The 25854-nt window shown below is 35.0% G+C and overlaps 1 protein-coding gene and 1 long non-coding RNA gene across 7 annotated transcripts in view; one reads left to right on the forward strand and one right to left on the reverse strand.

The window, feature by feature from the left end:
* Positions 1-25854, forward strand: part of WDR17 (WD repeat domain 17) — a 95790-nt gene that overhangs the window by 18611 nt on the left and 51325 nt on the right. For 4 of the 6 annotated variants that reach the window (XR_009006533.1, XM_057537347.1, XM_057537348.1 and 1 more), the window contains exons 2-5: positions 4523-4644; positions 15900-16028; positions 21537-21720; positions 25511-25741. Coding sequence is in view for 5 of the 6 variants with exons in the window: in XM_057537347.1 (XP_057393330.1) it covers positions 4579-4644; positions 15900-16028; positions 21537-21720; positions 25511-25741 (610 nt within the window). In the remaining variant the exon portion in view is untranslated. Of the gene's footprint in view, positions 1-3746; positions 3871-4522; positions 4645-15899; positions 16029-21536; positions 21721-25510; positions 25742-25854 lie in introns of those variants that run through there. The other 2 variants (XM_007188979.3, XM_057537350.1) reach the window with 2 other exon arrangements.
* Positions 8488-25854, reverse strand: part of LOC103007515 (uncharacterized) — a 39723-nt gene continuing 22356 nt past the window's right edge. The window contains exons 2-4 of the long non-coding RNA XR_451636.2: positions 13925-13967; positions 9258-9315; positions 8488-8568 (exon numbers count right to left, since the gene is read on the reverse strand). This is a non-coding gene — a long non-coding RNA (uncharacterized LOC103007515). The remainder of the gene's footprint in view (positions 8569-9257; positions 9316-13924; positions 13968-25854) is intronic.

Genomic DNA, 25854 nt, shown 5'->3' on the forward strand with positions numbered 1-25854 from the left:
GTATAGTTCATTTTAATTATTGTATAGCACCACAGTGTATGATTATCCTATAATTTGATCTCCCAGATTGGGGGAATCTGGTTTTTAGGGGAGATTTGTGTGTCTCCCCCTCCTCAACCCCGCTCTGAGGCAGCCAAACTCCACTTTATATCTGTGGTGGGTGCTGAGTAAGAGAGAATGGACCTCTTCAGTGGCAGATCTGGGCTTCGTTTTGGTTCAGGATGGGAGCCTAAGATGTTTTCCTGCCCACCCCCCAGGGGCTGGTAGCTTTTGCTTCTTCCCTTCTCCCAGTTCTGTGGTCAGGAAAGAGGGTTATCTGTCCCTCCCTAGAAGCAGATGGGCTTTGCTTTTACTCCCTCCCCATTGTCCCTGGGAGTGAGGGTATGTATTTCCTCTCTCCGAGTAGCTGAAGACTTGTGCTTCATTTGGGAGAAGGATTCAGGGACCTATACAGAGTTGCATGCCTGTCAGCTCTCAGTAGCCAAGTGCTTCCCATGTGCCTGAGCCACTAAGGGGGACTATGTCTGATTTGCCCCCCTCTTTCTCCTAAGCACCCGATTGAGGCCTGAGGAGAAGATCTGACAGGTGAGTGCAACTCAGCTTGCATCGGGGACCTCCAGTTATTCTATACTGATGCTCTAGCTTATATCGGCCTTAGGACTTACTCACAATTTTATCTGATTTTTTCCTTCCCCCTTTTATGGCAGTCACCTCTTTCTCCCACTCCCTGTCAAAGGTGAAGCCGTTAGTCTGTCTGTCCATGTCTGGGCTTCTCGCTCTTTGGAATTCCCTTGATTGCTTTGCAGCCTGACAATTTAATATTATCTTTCTCCAGAGAGAATATGCTTTTGCTTTTGGAAAGTATGAGGGTAGGGAAGATCACCTCAATCCAATCATTGAATGAATTTATTTGAAGCTGAACTTCAGTCTTTGTAAAGGACAGTCTATTTCACACCAGTTTTAAGGTGTAGACCCAGATGGTTCTCACTGAAAGGGCACCTTTATTAGGCCATTTTTTTCCTTGGCAGCATATGAACGCCAGTTTTTTTTCCTCCAGTCCCATGAGATTATGAAAAGCTCTCCATAGCTTCTTAGTATTTCAGCCACTACTTTTATATAGTCAGATCCTGTTGGGGAGAAAGTAGCATTCCCCCCTCCCCAGCCCCACCCTGTTCCCTGCAAGAGGGTAGCTGTGGAATGTCCTTCTCATGTTGATGGGTGTGAATGGAGGCAAGCCTTACAGCCAGAGCTTGGGGCTGGAACATTCTGACTTCTGCCCACATATCGCTGGGGAAAGCAAGTCATATGGCAAGTCCAAAGGCAACAAGCCAGGATATATAGTTGGCCCTTGATGAGCTCATAAAAAGGTATAGATGCAGCGAGGGATGTAAAAAGGTCAAGACCAGCAATCAGACCACAGGTTACTTGTGTATTGTATTAATCCCTGCAGTAAGTTTTCTGACATTGCAAGCCATTTTACTTTATTTATTTATTTTCTTTAACACAATGACATCTGGCCTTTGATTCTTTTCATTTCCTTCCATCACTAATCTTAAAAGGCAGGAAAATTTTTCTGACTACGAATTAAGTTAAATTTGTGATTTTAACAATAAATTAGTCAGTTAGACCCATGGACGAATACACAGATGTAGATGTGGAGTAAATGTCACCATGACTTTCTCCTTTCTGTTTCAGTTACTGCTAAGTGATCGTGACATGCTTCCGCTCTGAGATCAGCTAAAGGTTTCCACTCTGCACTCCAGACAGTCCTAGCCAATCAAGGAGATGTGAGAGTTGAAAACTATTGGCCATTCTTATACTAAATGAACAAGATTCTATACACTCTCAGATAATCAAAATACCTGAAATGCAATAAAAAAATATGTATTCTCATACAAGCTAATATTCATCTGAGATTCCATGATGTGAAATATTTTACTTTTCTTAGTTCTTGCAAATATGGTAAATAGTGCTCATGGAAAAATATCAGGAAGTATGACATGAGAACTATTATGTACCCTAAAACAAGGTATTACTTTTAACTATATTGTATTTATAGTGATATAGTAAATACTTGGTACTTATATGATTATAAAATAATTTTACCAATTCAAGTTTGCATTTTATTTTCCCTTTAAAAATTAAATTCTGAAATAATTTGGTTAGCCATTTCTCTACAAGGAATTGAATGGTAATCCCATTTCGCTTGTTGATGAGTATATTACCTGTAATTTGGATACATTTCTTTAGCCCCTTTCCAAGTTGCAGTTATGTCTATACACACACACACACACACACACACACACCCCTTTGGTTCATGTGAACTGCCACTAGTTGACAAACTCTTCTAGCATGTGTCAATTCACTCAACAAACATTTTGTACCTTCTATACAAATATGAATAAAACATGTTCCTTTGTCTTGGGCAACTCACAATTTTTGTCTCTGCAAATAATCACTATCCAGTGCACACAAATATAGACTTAGAGGCACACAGATGAGGGATTTGGTGCATTTGAGAAAGGCTTCAAAGAAGAGGTACGTTAAGTTGGGTCTTGATAAATATGATACAGCTCATTAGTCACAAAAAAGGGGAAGAGGTAAGACAGCTCAGGCAAAAGCATTTCACAACTTAAAGGCATAAAGCCATGCTGGTATAGAACATGTTTAGGAATTGCAGTGAAAGCAGGGAGGTTAGTAAGTAAAGTATTTCATTAGTTTGTACAAGACAGTGGCGTTAGGGATGGAGGGAAGGGGCTTTTGAAGAGACATGTTAAAGGTAGTTGTTAAGACTTGGTGATCAAATGTAGCGGGAGGTGGAGGGGAAGGTGGTGAAAGAATCAAAGATGCCTCGATGTTCTTATTTCGGGTTACTGTCGAGTATAGTTTTGGTCACTGGAACAGGGAATGCAGGGCAAAGAAAGACTATTAGGGGGCAGTAGAAAGGGATTCTTATCACTTGAAAGAGATAAGCTTGGCTTTACCGATGTTCATATTGAGATTACCAGATACAAGGCTGCGGGATCTAGGTACAGTAGGTACTTTAAAATGGAGTTTAAGGGCTTGGCATGAGAGACTGCAACAACTGAAATGGTGGCAAGGTAGTTAGATATACCCTGGGTAGGTGCTAGATATAGGTTCAGGGTGGGGTAAAAAAGTGTAAGGCAGGACACAGACACAGATCTCTAACTCAAAATAGGATAAGCAATGACAAGAGAGACAGCAAGGAAGGACCACCAGTCCAGAGGGTGGGACCCTGCAGGAGATGCAAATTCTGAGCAGTTAGCCAGGAACCAGGGGCTCTGTGGGAACCCAAGGGCAGGACAGAAAGCATGGTCCAGATTCAGGGAAGTCAGCAAGATGGAAACAAGTTGAGCACCAGAGTGTACGAGTCCTGGAGTTTCCTGTGGAAGCCTAGTCCCAACTATTTTGACCTGGGGCTTCAAGCAGATATTATTGAAATTATTTCTAGAGAATAAGGAAGAAGAAGAGGAATTCTGAAGGATGCCATGTCCCATTTGGTATATTTTTAGAGTGAGATAAAGATGTTCTCAACTAGCTACAGCGATATTTATGTGTCATACATGTGTTTCTATGCCAGAACAAAAGTTATCTTACTTTTTGGATATGAAGAATGAAACACTCAAATTACTCACATTTTTTTCCTTTTATTTCCACCCCTCTCCTCCCTCCCTTTCTTCCTTTCTTCCTTTTTTCTCCACTGAGTTATAAGGGTTTGATGAGTTTGGGGCAGGAAAAGATCACTCAGAACCGATTAAATGTTGGGTGAAGTACCTAAATTTTATAGAGGATGGTTTGAAGTCCAGATATTCTCCAGGACACCAGGAAGTCTCTTGTTCAGTATGGCTAGTAAGTAATTTCTTCCAGAAGTGGGTAAAACTAAAATGAAGTCCGATTCATGTGATTTTGATTCTCTGTTGGACATGTTAGCACTCTATTACGTGATGTGTGTCTCTAAACTTTTTGAGACACTTAGGTAATTGACAATCAGCTAACCGTAAAAGGATTTAACTCTCAACTGTGGAGCTGGAAGCAAATCGAAATACAGGATTGGCCTTGTCATTGTACCCCTTTTAACCTTTATTCTAGTTTTATGTCCAACTCCTGAGATTGAAAATGGAACTGATTTTCTGCTTCCTGTTGTTTTGTGGTTTTTCTGGATTCCTTATTTTTAACTTGGTAACTTTTAGAAATAATTTGCCTATTTCTTGCAAAAGTTAAATCCAAGATGGTTTTTAGAATGAAAACTGAAGGGCTAATGAAATATTTGACATAGCATTCTCTAGTACGACAACATAATTATCATTTGATTTACTTCTTATTTGACTATAGGCTTGCATTTTCTGCTTTAGCATTATTTTTACAGATACTGTTATTTATAAATTATTAAAACTGTTTCAGCTGAAATGTGTGTGTACTTCTAGTTTCTTGTACTGAACAACATTTCATAAGGCAGAGTTTGGTAAACCCATTTGGTTGAAACGCATTGTTATTACTTTAGGTGCTGACTATTCTGAAGCCGGTTTCCAATTGCCTTGATTAAAGTAGAAACATTCTATGGCTTGGATGACTTACATTTCACATTGGTTTGAGCAAGATGATTGGTATGAAGGACTTCAAAGAGTAAGATATATTTACGTTGTAATTATAATTTTCTGTGATTTTTTTCTGCTTTATTTCTCATGCAGCTGTATTTCTGTGTCATTTATATTGTGGACATTTTTGCATTGCAAGATTCTGAGGGTAAATAGGATACTTATCTGATAGACTTAAAAGCAGAGGTAAGAAAATATATAAGGATAGTCATTTATTGAAGAAAAGGTGTTTTTTTCTATCCTGATTTCAGATGAATTCTTAACGTGTTCAGATTGTCTTTAGGCTTTAAAGATAAAATAGGATACTTTCTAATGAGATTAATGTATGAAAATAGCAATAATTTCAAGAAAGTAATTTTACATAATTTTATGATAGAAATATGTATGATAATACCATGTATTATATAATATTGTAAAAGAAAATGAAAAAATGTTCTGAAGAAGAGTGCCATGTTCCATTTGGTAAATTTTTAGGCAATTAATTATGTTTCAAAGGGATTTGCATTGTTACTATGGCAACTTTTGCGAAGCATAGCTATTCTGATCTATTTCTACTGAGATAGCAGAAAACTGCCATTTTTAAATGCACCTTATCAAAATGGATTTAGTTTAGAGTAACATAAGATTTCTCTTTGATTATGTTCACCTTTTAAATGAAGGATTTCTTAATTATTTAAATGAAGGAGAATTGTGGATTTTTCTTTTCATTAATGAGTGGAACAGAAGAGCCAGAATATCTTTATGTAGTTTTACCAGCTTTTTCCCCATTGTTGTTTGAGGGCATATACTACTAAAGACATGCAGCACTGAATTTTTCTTCCTTCCTCCTTACTTCTTCAGGGTGCTATTCTAATCACATCAATCAAAGATATTTTCTCAGCATTTTACTTCTTTTAGATTATCTTTTAGTTGTAAATCCTCAGCGGTTTAAGCCTCTTGGGTTTTCTTCTTCAGATTTTTTTTTTTTTCCAGCTGTGAAACAAGCTGGTAAACATCTCTGGAGCCAGTAAATATCTAACTCTGGAGAATAACCCTCATGGTCTGGATCCTAAAGCATTCTTCAGAAGGGAGGTTGAGAATTACTGGGTAGCTCACCATCCTGAATTCCAGCTTTAACCATAATGATAGAAATATTTCAGCTTATGAGTTTAATAGCAGTATTTGAAGTTGCGCTGGACACACACACACACACAGACACGCGTGCACGCACTATAATGCCAGCGCCCTTTTTTATATTGTGTGTGTGCATTTTAAATGTAATAACAGTGCATTTCTGATGTTCAAACAGAAGGCTTTTTTTTTTCAAGTGTAGTGCATATATTCCTCTATGGGAAAGGAAAGTAATGACAATCTAATTTGGAGGGAGGGGGTGACTGATTTTAAGAAAATGCATTTTGCTAAAATTGTGTGTCTCTTTTTAGTGATTTTGAGGCAGCTCATGGAGATTATGAGGATTCAAAATCCTTCCCTCCACCATAACCCCAATCTGCCCTTTAATAAACTATGGCCTTTATAAGTGAATTCCTTGTTCTGAGATATATTAAAAGAATAACTATTCTCATATATAGATATAGTCCAACCCTAAAATTACCATATCCTCTTCATGAGTTTAAGCTTTTTTTGGCTCAAGTTTTGATCAGTTCTTATACAGACTTAGATGACAATGAAACATCTTATTCTAACTAATGAAAATTGAAACAGGATTATTTAATTTCTTCTAAAATTCCAGCTTATAATTTTTCAGATGATATATATGTGCAAATATACCCTATATAATCAGCATTCAGAATACCAGATTTTTCCATAGTTATATTTTATAGCTAACATTTTTTTTTTTTTTAGTACATTTATTTTTATTTATTTATTTATTTTTGGCTGTGTGGGGTCTTCGTTTCTGTGTGAGGGCTTTCTCCAGTTGTGGCAAGTGGGGGCCACTCTTCATCGCGGTGCGCGGGCCTCTCACTATCGCGGCCTCTCTTGTTGCGGAGCACAGGCTCCAGATGCGCAGGCTCAGTAATTGTGGCTCACGGGTCTAGCTGCTCCGCGGCATGTGGGATCTTCCCAGACCAGGGCTCGAACCCGTGTTCCCTGCATTGGCAGGCAGATTCTCAACCACTGCGCCACCAGGGAAGCCCTCCATAGTTATATTTTTAATGCTTACTGGAAAAGATAAGTTGGTTTTTGAGCTAAAAATTATAATTTAGAAATGTAGTGTTTGAAAAAAATCACATACAAATATGAGTTTTATCTTTAGATCACTGAAGTGGCCTTTATACTTTGATATAATTAATATTTATGGCATATGTATATATTTCTACACACACACAGCACATGTATATGAACTTGATTTTAACTTAGTTTATTTTTTTTTAATTTTTTTTTATTTATTTATGGCTGTGTTGGGTCTTCGTTTCTGTGCGAGGGCTTTCTCTAGTTGTGGCGAGCGGGGGCCACTCTTCATCGCGGTGCGCGGGCCTCTCACTATCGCAGCCTCTCTTGTTGCAGAGCACAGGCTCCAGACGCGCAGGCTCAGTAGTTGTGGCTCACGGGCCCAGTTGCTCCGCGGCATGTGGGATCTTCCCAGACCAGGGCTCGAACCCGTGTTCCCTGCATTGGTAGGCAGACTCTCAACCACTGCGCCACCAGGGAAGCCCTAACTTAGTTTTATAATTTTATTTTTGGCAGTATTGTAACTCTAGCTATATTTAAATTTCATGCTTAGGTCATGTAATTTTGCATATTCAGAGGTGAGCTTTATTGTTATACAAATCTAATGCAAATATACTCTTATAACTTGCTTTTTTACATTTCATACACTTACACTTCAGTGTAATTATAATGTATGTATTGTGTATTTCATATAATATAAGATTGAAACCAAGAATAGAATTTAGGTTAAGAAAATAAAAATAATATCTCTGTAGGGCTGTAGTTGCCAGGCTACTGACACTGTCAGTTGCATGTGAGGTGACACAATGCTCAGACTTTCTTCCTGAATCCTTTGTAAATCTGCATTATTCAGTGAGCTGCAAGGTCTAGTACTTTATCTTTAAAGTGTGTATGTTGTTTCTGGGCCAAAAAGATGATGTTTTCTGAAAGAGCAAATCTTTAGAATGGACATGGAAATTCTTAGGTGGTTCACATAAAATGAAACATATTCTTAACTAAAGATAAAAGGGTACATAATATTTACCTGAAATATAAAATTACCTGTCACATACAGTTAAAATATATTTGATTTCCTATATATGTGACATATTTGTAGGATTTATATTTCAAATATAAACATGTATTTTGAAATGGACCTTCGGTTGAACGTTTTCTATTTTTAGTAATGCAGAATCACTAATTGTGTAACCGTTCATGCTGACCACAATGATATCAAAAGCTTCTGGACATTTCTTTTTATCTCCTCGGCAACTGTAGATAATCGCTTAATAAAGGCTACATAATATTATATATATATATTTTATGATACTGTTGAGAAAAATAATATAGAAGTTTCAAATACTAGCAGTTTAAATGCATAATTCAGAATTATAGATGCAATAGTATTCATATGTTTAATGATGCATGATTTTTTAATACCTCATTCAAAATTCTAATTTTTTTAAGAAACTGCCATTTTGTTTTTTCCTGTTTATTATTTTAATGGCTGGTTTAGACAAGTTATTCAACTCTGAATTATGAAGGATTTAAGTTGTTGGACTATAAGACTTACAAAAGCTGCTTAGGAATGTACGAAGGCATACCAAATTGTATGACAATATTGAAATGTTTATATTATCTGAAGTTAGAAACTAAAAAGAAGTAAATCAGGATAAACTGATAAAATAAAAAGTATTGGCATGGATTTAGAAGTAATTTATTTGTTTTCAATAAATAAAGAGTTAGCAGAGGGACTTTTAGTTTCCGATTTGGCATGTAGGAGCTCAGAAGTCTTCACTCTGGCCTAAATCAAAACAAAAAAATGAAAACTGAAAAATCAACAACTTTTCTTAGATTCATAAGAGAAGTGAGGTCACAAGGCAAACCGCTGCCCCAGATTGGAGAGACAGACAGGCAGATACAGAGAATCACAATGCACCAGAGCACAAACCCACCAGCAGAAACCTCTGTGGAAACCAGAGCCGGAGTGGAAAACCTGAACTGTAATTGATGAATTGCTGGAGGCTCATGTATCAAGTCTGAGAGTTAAAAACTTGAGACGGGGGGGGGAGTAATAAGGAGGCCTCCAGGCTTTTCTGAGTTTTACCTCCAGGACCTTTACCAAGTTTTCACAGTAAATATCAGAGAAAGATCCCTTCATCCTTCTGGCAAAGGGAGAGGAAAAGGAATTGTTTTGAAATATGTCAGAGCACTCTTCTTCTTAACAAGGCTGCCGGTGAGGAGAAACTATTTTACCAGAGCCTGATCTGCAGAGATTATATCAGCACCTAACCTATCTGGGGGAAGGGAAATACCCAGTCCCTGCTAACTAGCTATCCTGTCCCACCTAGGGGAGAAAGATCCCTGAGAAAACTGGTGAAATTCCCATTCCACAGGCACAGGCTCATGAGAAGACAGAGACTTAATCATAGGACTGCAGAATGCTTTCTCTTCTCCCACAACTTAACATTACATCACTAAAGGTCTGCTTACCAGCTCCTTTTAGCCAGTAACATCGTGTTCTCCTTTCAACAAAAAATCACAAGGCACACTAAAAAGCAAAAAACACAGTTTAAAGAGATTAAACAAGCATCAGCACCAAAGTCAGCTACGGCAGGGATGTTGGAATTTATCCGACCAATAATTTTTTTTAAAAGTATGATTAGTATGCTAAGGGCTTTAATGAAAAAAGTAGACAACATGGAAAAAACAGATGGATAATTTAAACAGAGAGATGGAAATTCTAAGAAAGAATCAAGAAATACAAGAGATCAGAAATACTGTAACAGAAATGAAGAATGCCTTTAACAGATTCATTAGTAGACTGGACATGACTGAGAAAAGAATCTCTGAGCTTGAGAATATGACAATAGAAACTTCCAAAACTAAAAAGAAAAGAGAAAAAAATGAAAAAATAACAGAACAGAATGTCCAAGAACTGTGGGACAACTACATTTCCATACACATAATGGAAATACCAGAAGAAGAAAGAAAGGGACAGAAGCAATAATTGAAACAATAATGACTTAGAATTTCCTAAAATTAACATCAGACACCAAACCACAGATCCATGAAGTATGGAGAACACTAAGCAGGATAAATGCCAAAAAAAAAATACACCTAGGAAAATCATATCCAAACTTCAGAAAATCAAAGACAAAGAGAAATCTTAAAAGAAGCCAGAGCAAGGGTCAGGATTATATCCACTTCTCAGAAACCATGCAATCAAGAAGAGAGTGGAATGAAACGTTTAAAGTGTTGAGAGAACTAAAACACCAACCTAGAATTCTGTACCTTGTGAAACTATCCTTCAAAAGTGAAAGAGAAATAAAGACTTTCTTAGACAAACAAAAATTGGGACATTTGTTGCCAGTAGACCTGCCTTGCAAGAAATGTTAAAAGTTCTTCAGAGAGAAGGAAAATTATATAGGTAGAAATTCAGATCTACATAAACAAAGGAAGAACAGTGGAGAATGACTAAGTGATGGTAAAATATAACTTTTCATTTTATTCTTAATTGACCTAACAAATAACAGTTTGTTCAAAATGAAAATAGCAACAATGTCTTTGATTATGTAAGCTTATGTGTGTACACACACACATACACATACATACATACATACATATGTATGTGTCAGGTATGCTTATGTGTGAGTGAAATGAATGACATCAATGATACAAGAGATGAGAAAGAGGAATTAGGATTATTTTGTTTTTATAAGGTACTGAGAAGTGGAATAGTATTATTTGAAAGTAGACTTGGATTAGTTGTCAATATATATTGCAAAGTCTAGGACAACAAGTTAAAATGTTTTTAAATGAGGTATAATTGATATGCTAAGAAAGGAGAAAAAATTGAGTCGTACAAAGTACTCAGTTGAAACCACAAAAGAAAGAGAAAGTGTGGGAGACAAAAACAGGACCAAAGATCAAGGGCAACAAAATGAAACAGTAAATATATAGTGGATATTAATCCAACTATATCAATAATCACCTTGAATGTTGATGATCTACACGCACCAATTAAACGACAGAGTTTGTCAAGGTGGATTGAAAAACAAGGCCCAACTAGATGTTTTCTGCAAGAAATTCACATTAACTATAAAGGCACATATAGATTAAAAGTAAAGGGTTGGAGAAAATATACCATGCTAACACTAATCAAAAGAAGTAGGCATGTCTGTCTTAATTTCAGATGGAGCATACTTCAGAGCAAGGAAAGTTATCAGGGATAAAGAGGGACATTACATAATAATAAAGGGGTCAATATTCCAAGAAGATATAACAATCCTTAATGTGTATTCACCTAATAACAGAGTATCATAATACATGAGGCAAAGCTGATAGAAGTGCAAGGAGAAATAGATGAACCCACTATTATAGTTGGAGACTTTAATATCCCTTTATAAGAGTTTAGCAGATCTAGCAGACAGAAAGTTAGTAGGGACATAGCTGAACTCAAGAGCATCTTCAATCAACTGGATATAATTGACATCTATAGGCTACTTCATCCAACAACAGCAGATTACACATTCTTCTCAAGCTCACAAGGAACATTCACAGACAGACCATATTCTGGACCAAAAAACACACCTTAACAAATTTAAAAGTATAGAAATAATACAGTGCCTGCTCTGAGACAATGGAACTAAACTAGGTATCAGTAGCAGAAACATAGCTGGAAAACCCCCAAATACTTAGAGATAAAACAACAATTTTCTAAACAACACATGGATCAAAGAAGAACTCTCAAGAGAAATTAAAAATTATTTTGAACTAAATGAAATTGAACATACAACTTAATGAAGTAAAAGCCCACAAAAGCAGGGCTTGGAGGGAAATTTATAGCATTTAGTTCATTTATTAGAAAAAAAGGAAGATCTAAAATCAGTCATCTAAGCTTCTGCCTTAGGACACTAGAAAGAGAAGAGCAAATTGAATTCAAAGTAAGCAGAATAAAAGAAATAATAAAAATTAGAGCAGAAATTAATGAAATTGAAAATAGGAAATCAATAGAGAAAACAAAACTAAAAGCTGCTTCTTTGAAAAGATCAGTAAAGTTTATAAGCCTTTAGCCAGGCTACTTAAGAAGAAAAAAGAGAAGAAATATATTACTAATATTAGTAGTGAAAGAAGAAGTATCACTACAGATCCTATGGACATTAAAAGGATAATAAAGGAATACTATCAATAATTCTATGCCCACAAATTTGATAACCTAGATGAGACGGACCTATTTTTTGAAGACACAGTTTGCCGAAACTCACACAAGAATAAGTATACAATCTGTGTAGACCTGTATCTAGACCTGAATAGACCTATGTATCAACAGATGCTGAAAATCATTTGACAAAATCCAATACTCCTTCATGATGAAAACTCTCAGCAACCTAGGAATAGAGGGTAACTTCCTCAACTTGATAAAGAACATATTTATTCCTCATCTTGATAAAGAACAAAAACCCTATAACTAACATCATACTTAATGGTGAGAAACTTGAAGTTCTTCTGCTAAGATCAGGAACAAGGCAGGGATGTCTGCTCTCACCACTGCTTTTCAACACTGTTCTGAAGTCCTAAGTAATGTAACTAGACAAGAAAAGGAAATAAAAGGTATACAGATTGGCATGGAAGAAATCAAACTGTCTTTGTTCACAGATGACTTTAGTGTCTGCGTAGAAAAAAACCTCCTGGTACCAATATAGTGATTTTAGCAAGATTTTAGAATACAAAATTAATATACAAAAGTCAATCCCTTTCCTGTGTACCAGCAATGAACAAGTGGAATTTGAAATTTAAAACACATTACCATTTACAAAAGGACCCCAAAAATGAAATACTGAGGTTTAAATCTAACAAAATATGTACAAGATCAATATGAGAAAAACAATGAAACTCAGACAGCAGATATCAAAGAACTAAATAAATGGAGAGATATTCCATGTTCAGGGATAGAAAGAATCAATAGTGTCAAGATGTCAGTTATTGCTAACTTGATCTGTAGATGTGATAAAATCCCAACCAGAATCTCAGGAAGTTATTTGTTGGATATTGACAAACTGATTCTAAAGTTTATATGGAAAGGCAAAAGACCCAAAACAGCTAACACAGTGTTGAACGAGAGCAACAAAGTCAGTGGACTGACACTGCCCAACTTCAAGGCTTACTATAAAGCTACAGTAATAAGACAGTGTAGTACAGATAAAAGAATAGACAAATAGATCAGTGTAACAGAATAGAGAGCCCATAAATACACCCACATAAATATAATCAACGGATCTTCCACAAAGGATCAAAGGCAATACAATGGAGAAAAGATAGTCTTTTCAACAAATGGTGCTTGAACAACTGGACATCCACATGCAAAAAAATTAATCTAGACTAGACCTTACATCTTTCATAAATGGATTTTAGACCCTAAGGTAAAACACAAAACTATTAAACTCCTAGAAGATAACATAAGAGAAACCTAGATGACCTTGGGTATGTCCATGAATTTTTAGATTCAACACCAAAGGCATGATCCATGAAATAAATAATTGAATGCTAAACTTTATTAAATTAAAAAATTCTCCTCTGTGAAAGACAGTGTCAAGAGAAAAAGAAGACAAGCCACAGACTCAGAGAAAATATTTGCCAAAGACCAGCTAATAACTGTTACCCAGAATGTGTGGAGAACTCTTAAAATTCAACAAGACAAACACCCCAATTAAAAAAAACCAAGGACCTACTGTGTAGCACAGGGAACTATAGTCAATATCCTGTAATAGCCTAAAATGGAAAAGAATCTGAAAAAGAATATATATATATATGAATCACTTTTCTGTACATCTGAAACTAACACAACATTGTAAATCATCTATACTTGAATAAAAATCAAAGGGAAAAAGACTTGAAAAGACACCTCACTGAAGAAGATGACATGTAAGCTATGGAAAGATGTCAAACATCAAAAGTTATTAGGGAATTGCAAATTAAAACAACAGTGAGCTACTACTACGTGCCTATTAGAATGGCCCATCTAAAATGCTGACAACAGCAAAGGATGGTGAGGAGGTACGGCAGCAGGAACTCTCATTCATTGCTGGTGGGAATGCAAAATGGGGCAGACACTTCGGAAGAGAGTTTGATAGTTTGTTACAAAGTAAGCATACCCTTACCAGAATCCAGCCATCTCTTCCTTTTCCACTCCTTCTTATTTACCTAAATGAATTGAAAAGTTATGTCCATACAAAAACCTGCATACAGATGTTTATAGTGGCTTTATTCATAATTGCCCAAACTTGCAAACAACCACGTGTCCTTCAATAGGTGAATGGGTAAATAAACCACGGTACATCAAAACAATGGACTGTTATTCAGTGCTAAAAAGAAATGAGCTATCAAGCCATGAAAAGACATTGAATACATATTACTAAGTGTAAGAAACCGATCTTACACCATACTGTATGATTTCCAGCTGTATTCTGGAAAAGGCAGAACTATGGAGACAGTAAAAAGATCAATGGTTACCTGCAGTAGGAGGGACAGAGGGATTACCAGGTGGAGCACAGAGGGTTTTCAGGGCAGTGAAACTACTTTGTATGATACTACAATGGTGATGCATGTCGTTATGCATTTGTCAAAACCCGTAGAATGTACAACACCAAGAGCGAACCCTAATGTAAACTATGGACTTTGGGTGGTAATGATGTGTCAGGGTAGGTTCATCATTATAACAAATGTACCATCTGGTAGGGATGTTGATAATGGCGGAGCTTGTGCGTGTTGGGGAACTGGGGGGCGAATGAAAATCTCTGTAATTTCTACTCTGTTTTGCTGTAAACCTAAAACTGCTCTAAAAATAAAGTTTATTAATTTTTTAAAAAGTAAAAAAGAGTTAGAAGAAAGTGAAAATTAAATGACTCCATTTTGTCTGTGTATTTAAGTATCTTTCCCTTATGTTTCTTTTCCAAATATAAACTCAAAATTTGTTTACACACAAACATTAATAGTAATCATACATACCAAGGATAAACTATAACAGCCTATTTAATTCACGTGTGGTTGAAATAATGTATATTTTCAATGAAAAGTAATATTGTCATAACATTACTAATTGAAAAAAAGGGTATTTTTAAAATTTATCCAGAATGCTAGGTGTCATTAGAGGAGGAAGAAAGCAGGTATTTGTAGCAGTTTCTTATACTTGTAAGCACCGAAAGGTTGGTAGCACCACTTTTTTATCATGCCAGTTTTCACTGCAAATTATTTACTTTTTTTGGGAAATATATCACTAGTTCCACCCAGAAAAAGGAATTTAATGGGATGAAGATAGAAATTGGAGAAGAAAGAGAAGAGGAAAAAAGAAGAGATCTTTTCAGGAAGTGGAAATATGAACTAGAAAAGATATAAAGAAGAAAGTAGCTTTATAAATAAATGAGAGATAACGTAACTGACTCTGGGCTCGTTTACCCTAAAATCCTCTGCCCTGCCACATAACCGATTTATATTCTGTAATTTCCAGCTTCCTTCTGTCCTCTCTTCACAATGAATACTACTGTTAACCCAGCTTGTATTCCTGCCTTGTGTACCTCAAATAGTTTTTGTGAGGGCGTAGAGTCGATGTGAAGACTGTGAAGTTCCGAGACAGAGGTCACAATCTTCCCAATATTATATTGGCTCACAGTGTTTTACACTTGAATTTGCTGCCTTGAAGGAATTGCCAGTGTATAAAAATTGGTATGTTTACATAAAAATCTGGATATTTCCATTTCTTTGGGAAGTTCCAGAAATCTGGCAACATGGGGTGACCTTCTCCAGTGGTATTAGACCCTTTAGGTAGGATGTGCACTTTCTATTTCACTCTGGTCCCTGTCACTCCTGGTAGGATTACCAACCCTTGGTCAAATGTCAGTTGTCATTTATTTGATAATCTCTTGCTTCCTTAATTGAAATGACCTGCCTTGATGTCTGTTGACATTTGGAGATTTCAACTCCTGTCCTTTGAAAGTATACACTGAGATTGATAGTGCTAGTAGAAAATTTTTTTCAGGGCATAAAGATAAGGATTGAGGAAAACAGATGTAAAACAAAGAAGAGGAAGTTTATTGGATAATGGAATTGACTGATATGCCTCTGAATTTGTTTTTCAAGGCAAACATGTCCCAGGTAAGACAAGTGGGACTGCTGGCTGCTGGATGTCAGCCATGGAACAAAGATGTGTGCGTTGCCAATGGAGACAGGTTTGCGTACTGTGCTACCCTGGCCATCTATATTTATCAGGTAAAAGAATGCTGATTCTTTCCAAGTTTTCCTTTTATCAGGTAAAATTACTATTTAATTAATACTTGAAAAGCTTAATGCTGTAACTTTATTGATATTGGTATTTTATTGTATATTTTGTTACTATTTATACTATGTTTTACAAGTCAAGCGTTTAGAAAATGCTCATATCATAATATTAAATTATTAGCAAATTCTTAATTGATTTAGTAATCCTATTTTGATGCTATTCATCAAAAAGAATTTCTTCAAGAATTAAAGGTCCTGTTTTATTAATGGTGAACAAGTAGTTCTTAATTCTTTTAAACTATATTCCCATATAAATAAATGGAATTCATTTGTCCATTTATTTCAAACCTTGCTCAGTAACATGTGATACGAGAAAATTGTCTTATCAGTTGAAGAAGTGCGTAGTCCTTTAGAGAGCATTCTATTAAAAATAGTGCAGTTGTAACATATTTTGAGATAGTCTTGGGATAAACACCTTTATCACTACCTTTTTTCATGTGCCGGCTCCATCCAGACATCTCTTATCAGTTCCCCATCTACGCAGCCAACGGCCTTCTGAATTTTTTCATATAGAGGAGCCATAAGCATCATAAATCCAAGTCCAGTTTTTCTTCTTAAACCTGGAGCCAGTATTTCAGTGTCACCCGCTAACCATTAGTCTAAACCACAGATGTGAGAGTTATCACTGACTCCCTCTTCTACGCACGTCCTACACCTTAGGTAACCAGGACTGGTTCTGGTATTTTCTACCTTTTACTCCCTTCTTCATATCCTTCTCACCTAAACTATTACAATAGTTTCTTAATATTCTCTTTGCCTCTATCTTGACTCCCTCTAATTGATCCTTCAGTGTAATCAATCATCTATAATGCAAATCTAAAATTTTCAATCTTCAGTTGCTCATTCCTTAATATTAACATCCAACGCCATCGTATGACATCCTTTCATGATCTTCCTGTCTCCGTCTCCCTGTCACCTTGTACTCCAGACACCGAGATCATTGCCTTTTCCAAAACTACTCAGACTCTTTTGTATCTTGCCTGTGCTTGCACGAATTTTTCAGTTTGCCCACATTGCCTGTCCAGAGATGTTTTCTCATCTTTCAAATGTCAGCTTAAATGTATAAGCTCTTTTCTACATTCTGCTTTTTCCTCTTTCTTAGTGAAGGACCTTATGGAATGGATTGCATCTCTACATGCTTCCATTGACCAGAATGAGTCTTTCTCATCTTTGAATTCTCAAGTTACTGCACACTCTCTGGCACTTAGTAACCACTTATTAAATGTTTCTTGCATTTTTTTTTAATCTTGAAATACCAACTCATTTCAGTTAAGAGTAAAAAAAAAATTATTGCTTTATTCTGGAGTAAAAATTCCTTTTAATTGCTAATAATGTTGTAGTTTATTGAAAATTTAAGAAATAATAGCATTAATCTATAAACCAATTAATTTTCCACAATGCTAAGATTTTATGTAGTCCATTTCTCAAGATTGAGGAAATATCTAGCAATCAAAATGCAATTTCAATATAACTCACATTTTTTTTTCACTTGCCGTTCCCCAGAAGACAGGAGCAAGCCTTCTAAATGCCCCTTTTGTTTTGCCATCTACCTCTTTTCCACCCTATGTGTGTTGTTGCTAAGCTTCCTTTAAGAAATTTTTCCCTTAATCTTTGGTCCCTATTGTCTTGTCTTTTATTTCCTCCTGAAGAAGAAGAATTTATCAGGCAGGGAAAACTATTCCTCTAAGGAGTCAGGAAGGTAAGAAAGTGGATGAAGGCAAAACTTGATTTTTTTTATGTTTGCATATATCTTGTTTAATGATGACATTTTATGACTTGAATATTTAGGAAGATTAAGCTAAAAGTATTAATCTAAAAAACCTATGAAGAAAGTTTGTGTGTCATTAAAGACTAAAACAAACTAAAAATTACCCTGATTTAGAAGTTAATACAAATAAACTTAAGTGACAGTTAATTACAGAGTTCACTGAAAAGATGTGTTTCAAAATATGCATTGAAAATTACATGATTAAATAGTGACATTGACACTAATTAAACTTATATTAATAAGTATTATTTTAAATGTGAACATCTAAATTAAAGTACTTTGAAAATTTTGCTGTATAAAATATTATGATTCTTTTTAGAGGGAATATTTATTAAATAACACCGAGTGTCAATGCACAAAATCTGAGTCCATCACACTCTGTATGATGACACTGATGTAATTTCAGATTTTTCTGAACTATTATATGATACGTGTACATGCCACTTACATTTTTCTTTAACCATTGAATTGTAATGCACTAATATATTAACTAGTCTAAAAGTAGAGTAATTTATGATCCAACTCATTGTAACAGTACAGTCTTATAATACTGAATTGAAAATATAATAAGAATGTATTACTGAATTAATCCCTACAAATAGTTCAGTATTCTATATTGTGCTTAAGATCCTATATTGATAATTTGTAAAGTCAGAGAAGATCACTGATATGCAAACTGGCTTCTTCATACATTCCTTGTATTCATAGACTCTTTCACTGAATGTCTAACTTATATAGCAGTTGTTTTCTATTAGATTCATTAGACACATTCACAATATCTACCATAGGTAACCTAAATCTCTGAATACTTTAAAACTTACAAACCTATTCATCCCTAAATGTACAGAAAATGCATTTATATCTTTAAACAGCCCAACTTAAAGTCACTATAGTTGTAACACTAATCAGATGAAAGCTCCATTGGTACTGAGTCATCTTTAATAATATTTTCTTCCAAAGTTGTTCAGGAATAGATGAAGTTCAAGTAGTAAAAAATATAGAAGTTATATAAGGTTAAAGCCTTAGGAAATAATTAGATCATTAGTCAAATGTTTATATATGAGATATTTGCTACAGCATTATTTGCGATAGCAAAAGTTAAAGGTCGTTTAAATGTTAAACCATAGCACAACAGCTCGTTCTTTCAACAACATTAACAGAATCTCTTCTATTGGCCAAGCATTACTAGGCACTAGGAATGCAACTAGAACAAATCAGGCAAATTCTTCTCATGGAATTCACATTCTTAGGAAGGACGGGGGCAGGGAGAGATAATACATAAATGAGTAAACTAATGAATAAATAAAAGTTTTAGGAAGAAATGTGTTCTATAAAAATGTAAAACAGATAATAAGATAGTCATTGACACCAAAAGCAAAGGCAACAAAAGCAAAAATAAACAAGAAGGAGTACATCAGACTAAAAAGTTTCTGCACAGCAAAGGAAACCGTCAACAAAATGAGAAGGCATCCTACTGAGTGGGAGAAAATATTTGCAAATCATATATACAATAAGGGATTAATATCCAAAATGTATGAAGAACTCATACAACTCAATAGAAAAAAAACAAATGTTCAGAGGACCTGAATAGACAGTTTTCCAAAGAAGGCATACAGATGGCCAACAGGTACATGAAAAGGTACTCAATCAACTTCACTCATCATTAGGGGAAAGCAAATCAAAACCACAGTGAGATATCACCTCACACCTGTTAGAATGGCTGTTATTTAAAAGACAAGCAATAACAAGGCTTGGTGAGGATGTGGAGAAAAAGGAACCCTTGTGTGCTGTTGATGGGAATGTAGATTGGTGCAGCTACTATGGAAAACAGTATGAAAATTTCCCCCCAAATTGAAAATAGAACTACCATATGGTGCAGCAATTCCACTTCTGGGTACTTATCCAAAGGAAACCAAAACAATAACTTGAAAAGATACATGCACCTCCATGTTCATGACAACATTATTTACAATAGCCAAGACATGGAAGCAACCTAAATGTTCATCAATGATGAATGAATAGAGAAGATGTGGTATGCGTGTACACACAAACACACACACACACACAGGGATATTATTCAGCCATAAAGAAAGAAGGAAGTTTTGCCATTTGTGACAACATGGAGGGACCTTGAGGGAATTATACTAACTGAAATAAGTCAGATAGAGAAAAACAAATACCAAATGATCTCACTTATGTGGAATCTGAAACACAAAACAACACACCAAGCTCACAGATGCAGAGAACAGATCGGTGGCTGCCAGAGGTGGGGAGTGAGGGAGGGCAGAATTGGTGAAGGTGGTCAAAATGTACAAACTTCCAGCTATAAAACAAATATATCATAGGGATGTAAGGTACAGAATGGTGAGTATAATTAACAACACTGTATTGTATATTTTAAAGTTGCTAAGAAAGTTGATTTTAAAAGTATCACAAAAAAATTTGTAACCATGTGTGGTAATGGATGTTAACTAGACTTATTGTGGTGATTATTTTGCAATATGTATAAATATTGAATTATTATGTTGTACACATGAAACTAATAGAATGTTACATGTCAATTATACCTCAGTTTTAAAAAAAGATAGTGAAAGTCATGAGACAGGTTCTGGGGAGGGATATGAATTTATTTAGCTACCGTGGTCAGAAAACACCTCTCTAAAGAGGAGTTTTTGAACTGAGACCCAAACAGGAAAATGAAAAACCGTGAGCAAATCAGTGAGGAGAGCATTCGAGGCCAAGGGAACAGCAAGCATAAGCCCTAAAGCAGAAATGATTTTGCTGTATTAGAGGAACGAGAATGTCGGAGTGAACAGGGAAGAGCCTGAAACCAAACGCGACTGGCCCGAAAGCAGAGGTTCATGATGCTGGGCGTTGAAGGCTGTGTTAGCAGTTAGGATTTTACTGCAAGTATGCGGTTAAAGAAAGCTTGGTGTAGTTAATAGCTAGTATGATAATGATGTGAAAAACTCTTACATAACACTGTGAAAGGTTTGTTATGTGTTAAAGGGAAAAGCCAGGTTCAACAAAATGACATATACAGCATATACGTCCCAAACATGTTAAAAACGATAGAAGGATGAATTGATCAACTAATTAGTGGCACATTTACAGAGGAAATAGGAAAACTAGGCTATTCCTTTTGTCCGCTTACGTATACAAACACAACATAATGCCCCTTCCAAAAAGCAGTAACATAAAACAGGTCCAAATGATACCATTACTCTGCAAACTTTGGACATCTTACTAATGCAGTAATGAGCAACTGGCTTATTTAACCTACATTTTTTGGACTCAAATATAAGTTAAAAATTCGCAGAAAAAATATTTTAAGAACAAGGTGTTTTTCCCTCATAAATAGAGAGAGCTATGGAAAATAAGTCTCTGAATTATTATGCATATTCAAATATACAACATTTATTGTTACTTCTTTTTAAAATTGGTATGTTTAATTTCAATTCTCTCTTATTTTTTTTAAAAACGATTTCTTTCAGCTAATTGAATACATTTGAATTCACTTGAAAGCAGACCAAGGCTTGAATTATGTTCATACCTTGTTATTAGGTGTACTAATTTTCATGTGTGTAGCTTTTAAAAAATAATGTGATTATTAATGGAAAGTGTATTGCATAGAAAGAAGCACTGACATGTTTTATTTATATATTTTTTAGTTGGATCACCGTTATAATGAATTCAAACTTCACGCAATTATGTCTGAACATAAAAAAACAATCACAGCTATCTCTTGGTGTCCACATAACCCTGATCTGTTTGCAAGTGGCAGTACCGATAATTTAGTGATCATTTGGAATGTTGCAGAACAAAAAGTCATTGCTAAACTCGACAATACAAAAGGTATACCTATAACTGGGATTTATTTTATTGAATGAAACATTTTTATTTCAATAAGCAAACTATTTTATTTCAATTAGCTCAAGTTTTAAAGTAGTGTTTTTCAAGCTTTCTAATGGTAATCTATATAAGAAATACATTTCACATCATGACTCATTATTGTGTATGTGCATGTGTACAAAACTGAAACAAAATTTCATGAAATTATCAGACTTAGTACACTGATCAGTTAAAAAACATAGTCAGCACCAAATAACTTTATTAATATTTAAATATAATATTAAAAATTCCAAAATAAATATAAAAATAATAATTAGATACAATTTTCTCAATGAGACAATTGGCCTTGCTTGAAACATACAAAGACAATATTATGCATGTAATCACTGCTCTGCTGAGTTGACTTCTTTCCCATATTTTTAGGTCAAAGTAGAAAGTTCTAGTTTATGCAAATAGATCTTTGTGAATGGCATAATATCATTACTTTCTTTCTACCTAGCATCTTACCCCATAATGATGATGAAGTTAAATAATCATTTTTCTGTGTTAAATGTCCTAATAATTCAGTTCTCTTTTTGAGCACTGAGTGTAGCTCAATTACCGATTATGGTTTTGAAAGCTACTGCTGGATATACTTTCCATATTCAGCCTTTTCTCTAAAAAATACTGGTTGTAACTTTAAGATAGTAAACTGAGATGTGACAGTGTCACAAACTTTACTTTTTACAGAGTTTCTTTATAATATTCTTTTCAGTGTGTAACAACAATATTGAGAAGTCATAGGCAATTGTATTTAAATCTTGCTTCCAATATAACAATAATGATGCCTTTTGGAAACTTTGGATATGTTCGACATAGATTGAGTACGGCTTTTCCCTTGTCTTTTCAAATTTAGGTCGTTAGGAATGCTGAAAACACCAGAAAAATACACCAATTTTGTTGTGTAACTTTCGTCCTAAAAAATATTTACCAGATATTTTCAGCTAGGAAAATGAGCATCTCCTTCCCAAGTTCATATACGCTGCTTATTATTTTCACTTGCAGCGACCATTGAATTTCAGTATTAGACAGTGAGCAGTTTGCTTCAATCTCTGAGCAAAATCTTTTTAAAAGTCAACTATTCAGTGAGCTTCTATTAATGTAACAGTTTTCCTTAAGGTTTTCAATACTCCAATGAGAAAAAGCCAAATTAGGTTTGGTACAAAGCTTTGTGGTGTATAAACAGTGATTAATAGCCTCAATCAAGATTTCATGTTTTTCTGGTCATAGCCATTTCTCCACCAATCACAGATCCTATGGTTTTTCCAGTATTGTTTATATTGATCAACAGTGCACTTTCCCAGTACTTTACATACAGCTTTGTGTGAGATTAATTTTAAATAACACAATAAATACTCCTTAAAATTCTTTCCATATTTTATGTGACATGAACTAAAAATGTTATACAATGCCATTGTGCTTATAAAGTTGTCACACAAAATCTATACTAGACTATAACTGCATAATAACATTTTCTAAATGTTCTGCAGAAGGACAGATTAGACAGCATCTTATGGTATCATTACCTAGTTTGTCCACTGATTTGTCATCAAACACCATATGCATCACACCCATTCACGGTGGAAGAGATTTTTGTTCATCAGCTGTGTGCACCATAGCTTCCTTTGCCACTGAATATACAATTAAATAAGACTTTTTCATTAACATTTGTAGAATGATTAAATTGTGGCAACAATTTTGATCAATTTTAATTAATTTTCCTTTTTCTGAAAAATTTCAAAGAGTAAATTCCTCATGTTTTCAAAGATCTTAATTTGAAGATTGAAAGTTTTGATATTTTATCTGCAAAAAATTATGAATATTTTTGGTCATTTTTATTTAAAGTAATCCCCTTTGAAATGGCTTAGACTCCTTTTTTTCTTTTCAGAATCCAGTTTAAGCAAAGTAGAAGTTGGCATTGTCAACTTTAAAAAAAATAAATATTAGAACTTCCACATCTGGCTGTTGAACATGCCTCTGTATTCTTTTTACTTCATCATTCTTTTTTCTTAATATTAAAAACGTCACTTAAAAGAAAATGAGTATTACTTTGTTTAAATGTAAAAGGTGAAAAAATTGTCACCAACCTGAAAAGTGTCACACTTAATAATATACTTTCAGAAAAAAAAAAAAACCAAACTGTTAACAGTGGAGAATAATACTACCTGCCTATCTCAGAATATTGTTGGGAGAATTAAATGAGTGGATATTGTAGAGCTCTTAGAAGTGCTTGCGTGTGACAAGCCAGTGTAGCAGTGTTTTCTATTATAACTACATGACGTCGTTTCTGGTCCTTTCTCTTCCTTGCTGTGCTTCTCAAAACACACATTCCGAGAGCCATCATTCCAGTGGCTTCCTTCAAGTGGGCTGTGGTGGTGTGACCCATACAGCATGTCTTATCCCTTATTGGGGAAATTCTACTTCTGTTAATGTATCCGAAAACCAAACAGCTTTTTTATTGGCCTTATTTATGTACTCATTCATTCATTCAGTGAGTATTTATGGAGTTCCCATTGTATGTCAGGCCCTGAAACAGTTTCTTTTTTCTCTCTTTTTTTTTTTTTAACATCTTTATTGGAGTGTAATTGCTTTACAGTGGTGTGTTGGTTTCTGCTTTATAACCAAGTGAATCAGCTTTAGCTTCTGCCTCTTGGCACGTTGTAGGCTGCTGACACAAATTGAATTTACGGTCAATGAACAACTTTCAACTCTGTGTCTTTGTTCATAGCATTTCCTCTTCCTGGGAAATACTTCTTGACCCATGTATTGAAACTCTGCTGTTCCTTCAAGGTGTAATTCAAATCCAGTTTCTTTCCAGGGCAGTAGCCCAAACAGTCACAAACCTTTCTACACATAAAAATCATTTGGAGAACCTTGTTAAAAATAGATTCCTGGGCCCTAACTCCACACGATCTGATATGCATATTCAGTTTGATGATTCTGATTCTATGTCGAGAGATTCACAACCTGTCTCCTGAGTCATAAATTTACCATAACATTTATTTCATCTATTATTTATTTGATCACAATAACAGGAGATTAACAGTTAACTTTCGTATTTTGTCTTTTAGTTTAAAAAGGATTTTTACATACATCATTATTTTTTCTTGCCCTGACTTTCATGTGAAACAGGTGGTCAGCTATTTTTAGTCATGTCTATTTTATATGAGGAAACAGGTTTACAGAGGTAAAGTGGCTTGTTTAGATCATCCAAGGCAAAACTAAGACTTAAATCTAACTCCTGATAAGAAGTAGTTTGTAGTGTTAATTTTGTTGTTATTAAATCCTTATAGTAGCATGTGACTTTTCATAAATGTAATCCTTATCTCCCCAATTTATACTTAAGATCCTTTAAAGCAGGAATTGTATCCTATATTAACTTGTATACCTAGAATGCCTAAAGCAGGTCTTATACACAAAAACTCAGTAAGAATTTATTGCTTTAATATATAGTTTTCTGAAAGAAAGAAAGAACTCTATAAATTTCTTTGAGTATGTGAAGCATATGATCATATTAGTAGTTTTAAACCAGAAACTAGGTACTTTTTCATCACAGAAGTACCCTCCATATGTTCCCTGTAGTATTTAGGGTTAGTTTATAAATCAAATTTCCAAGTAAGAAGGTAATATTTTTTAAATAATGAACACAGTCTTGTATTTTAGTTGTTCTAGAAAGGTAGGATGCAAGTAACATTTAACGGTACGATCTTATGCCACGTTTCTCTACTGCGTGTCTGTATTTAATTTATTCCAGGGATGCCTTCCTCTCTCAGCTGGTGCTGGAATGCAGATGACACAGTGGCGTTTGCTTCCCAGAGAGGCCCACTGTTCATCTGGACCATCTCAGGACCAGACAGTGGCGTGACTGTGCACAAAGAAGCCCATAGCTTCCTGTCTGATATCTGTACATTCAGATGGCATACCCAACAAAAGGGGAAAGTTGTCTTTGGTCATATTGATGGAAGTCTATCAATTTTTCAACCAGGTAAGAATTTTACTAGTCAGGTCTCTTAGATTTTATTTTTCTTAGCATATATAACTTCTTATTTACACAGCATAGAAAGTTAACAGTATTTTAATTTTTTTTTTTATATATAG

Source organism: Balaenoptera acutorostrata, chromosome 21 (assembly GCF_949987535.1).
Source record: "Balaenoptera acutorostrata chromosome 21, mBalAcu1.1, whole genome shotgun sequence".
In the NCBI taxonomy this organism is placed as follows: Eukaryota; Metazoa; Chordata; class Mammalia; order Artiodactyla; family Balaenopteridae; genus Balaenoptera; species Balaenoptera acutorostrata.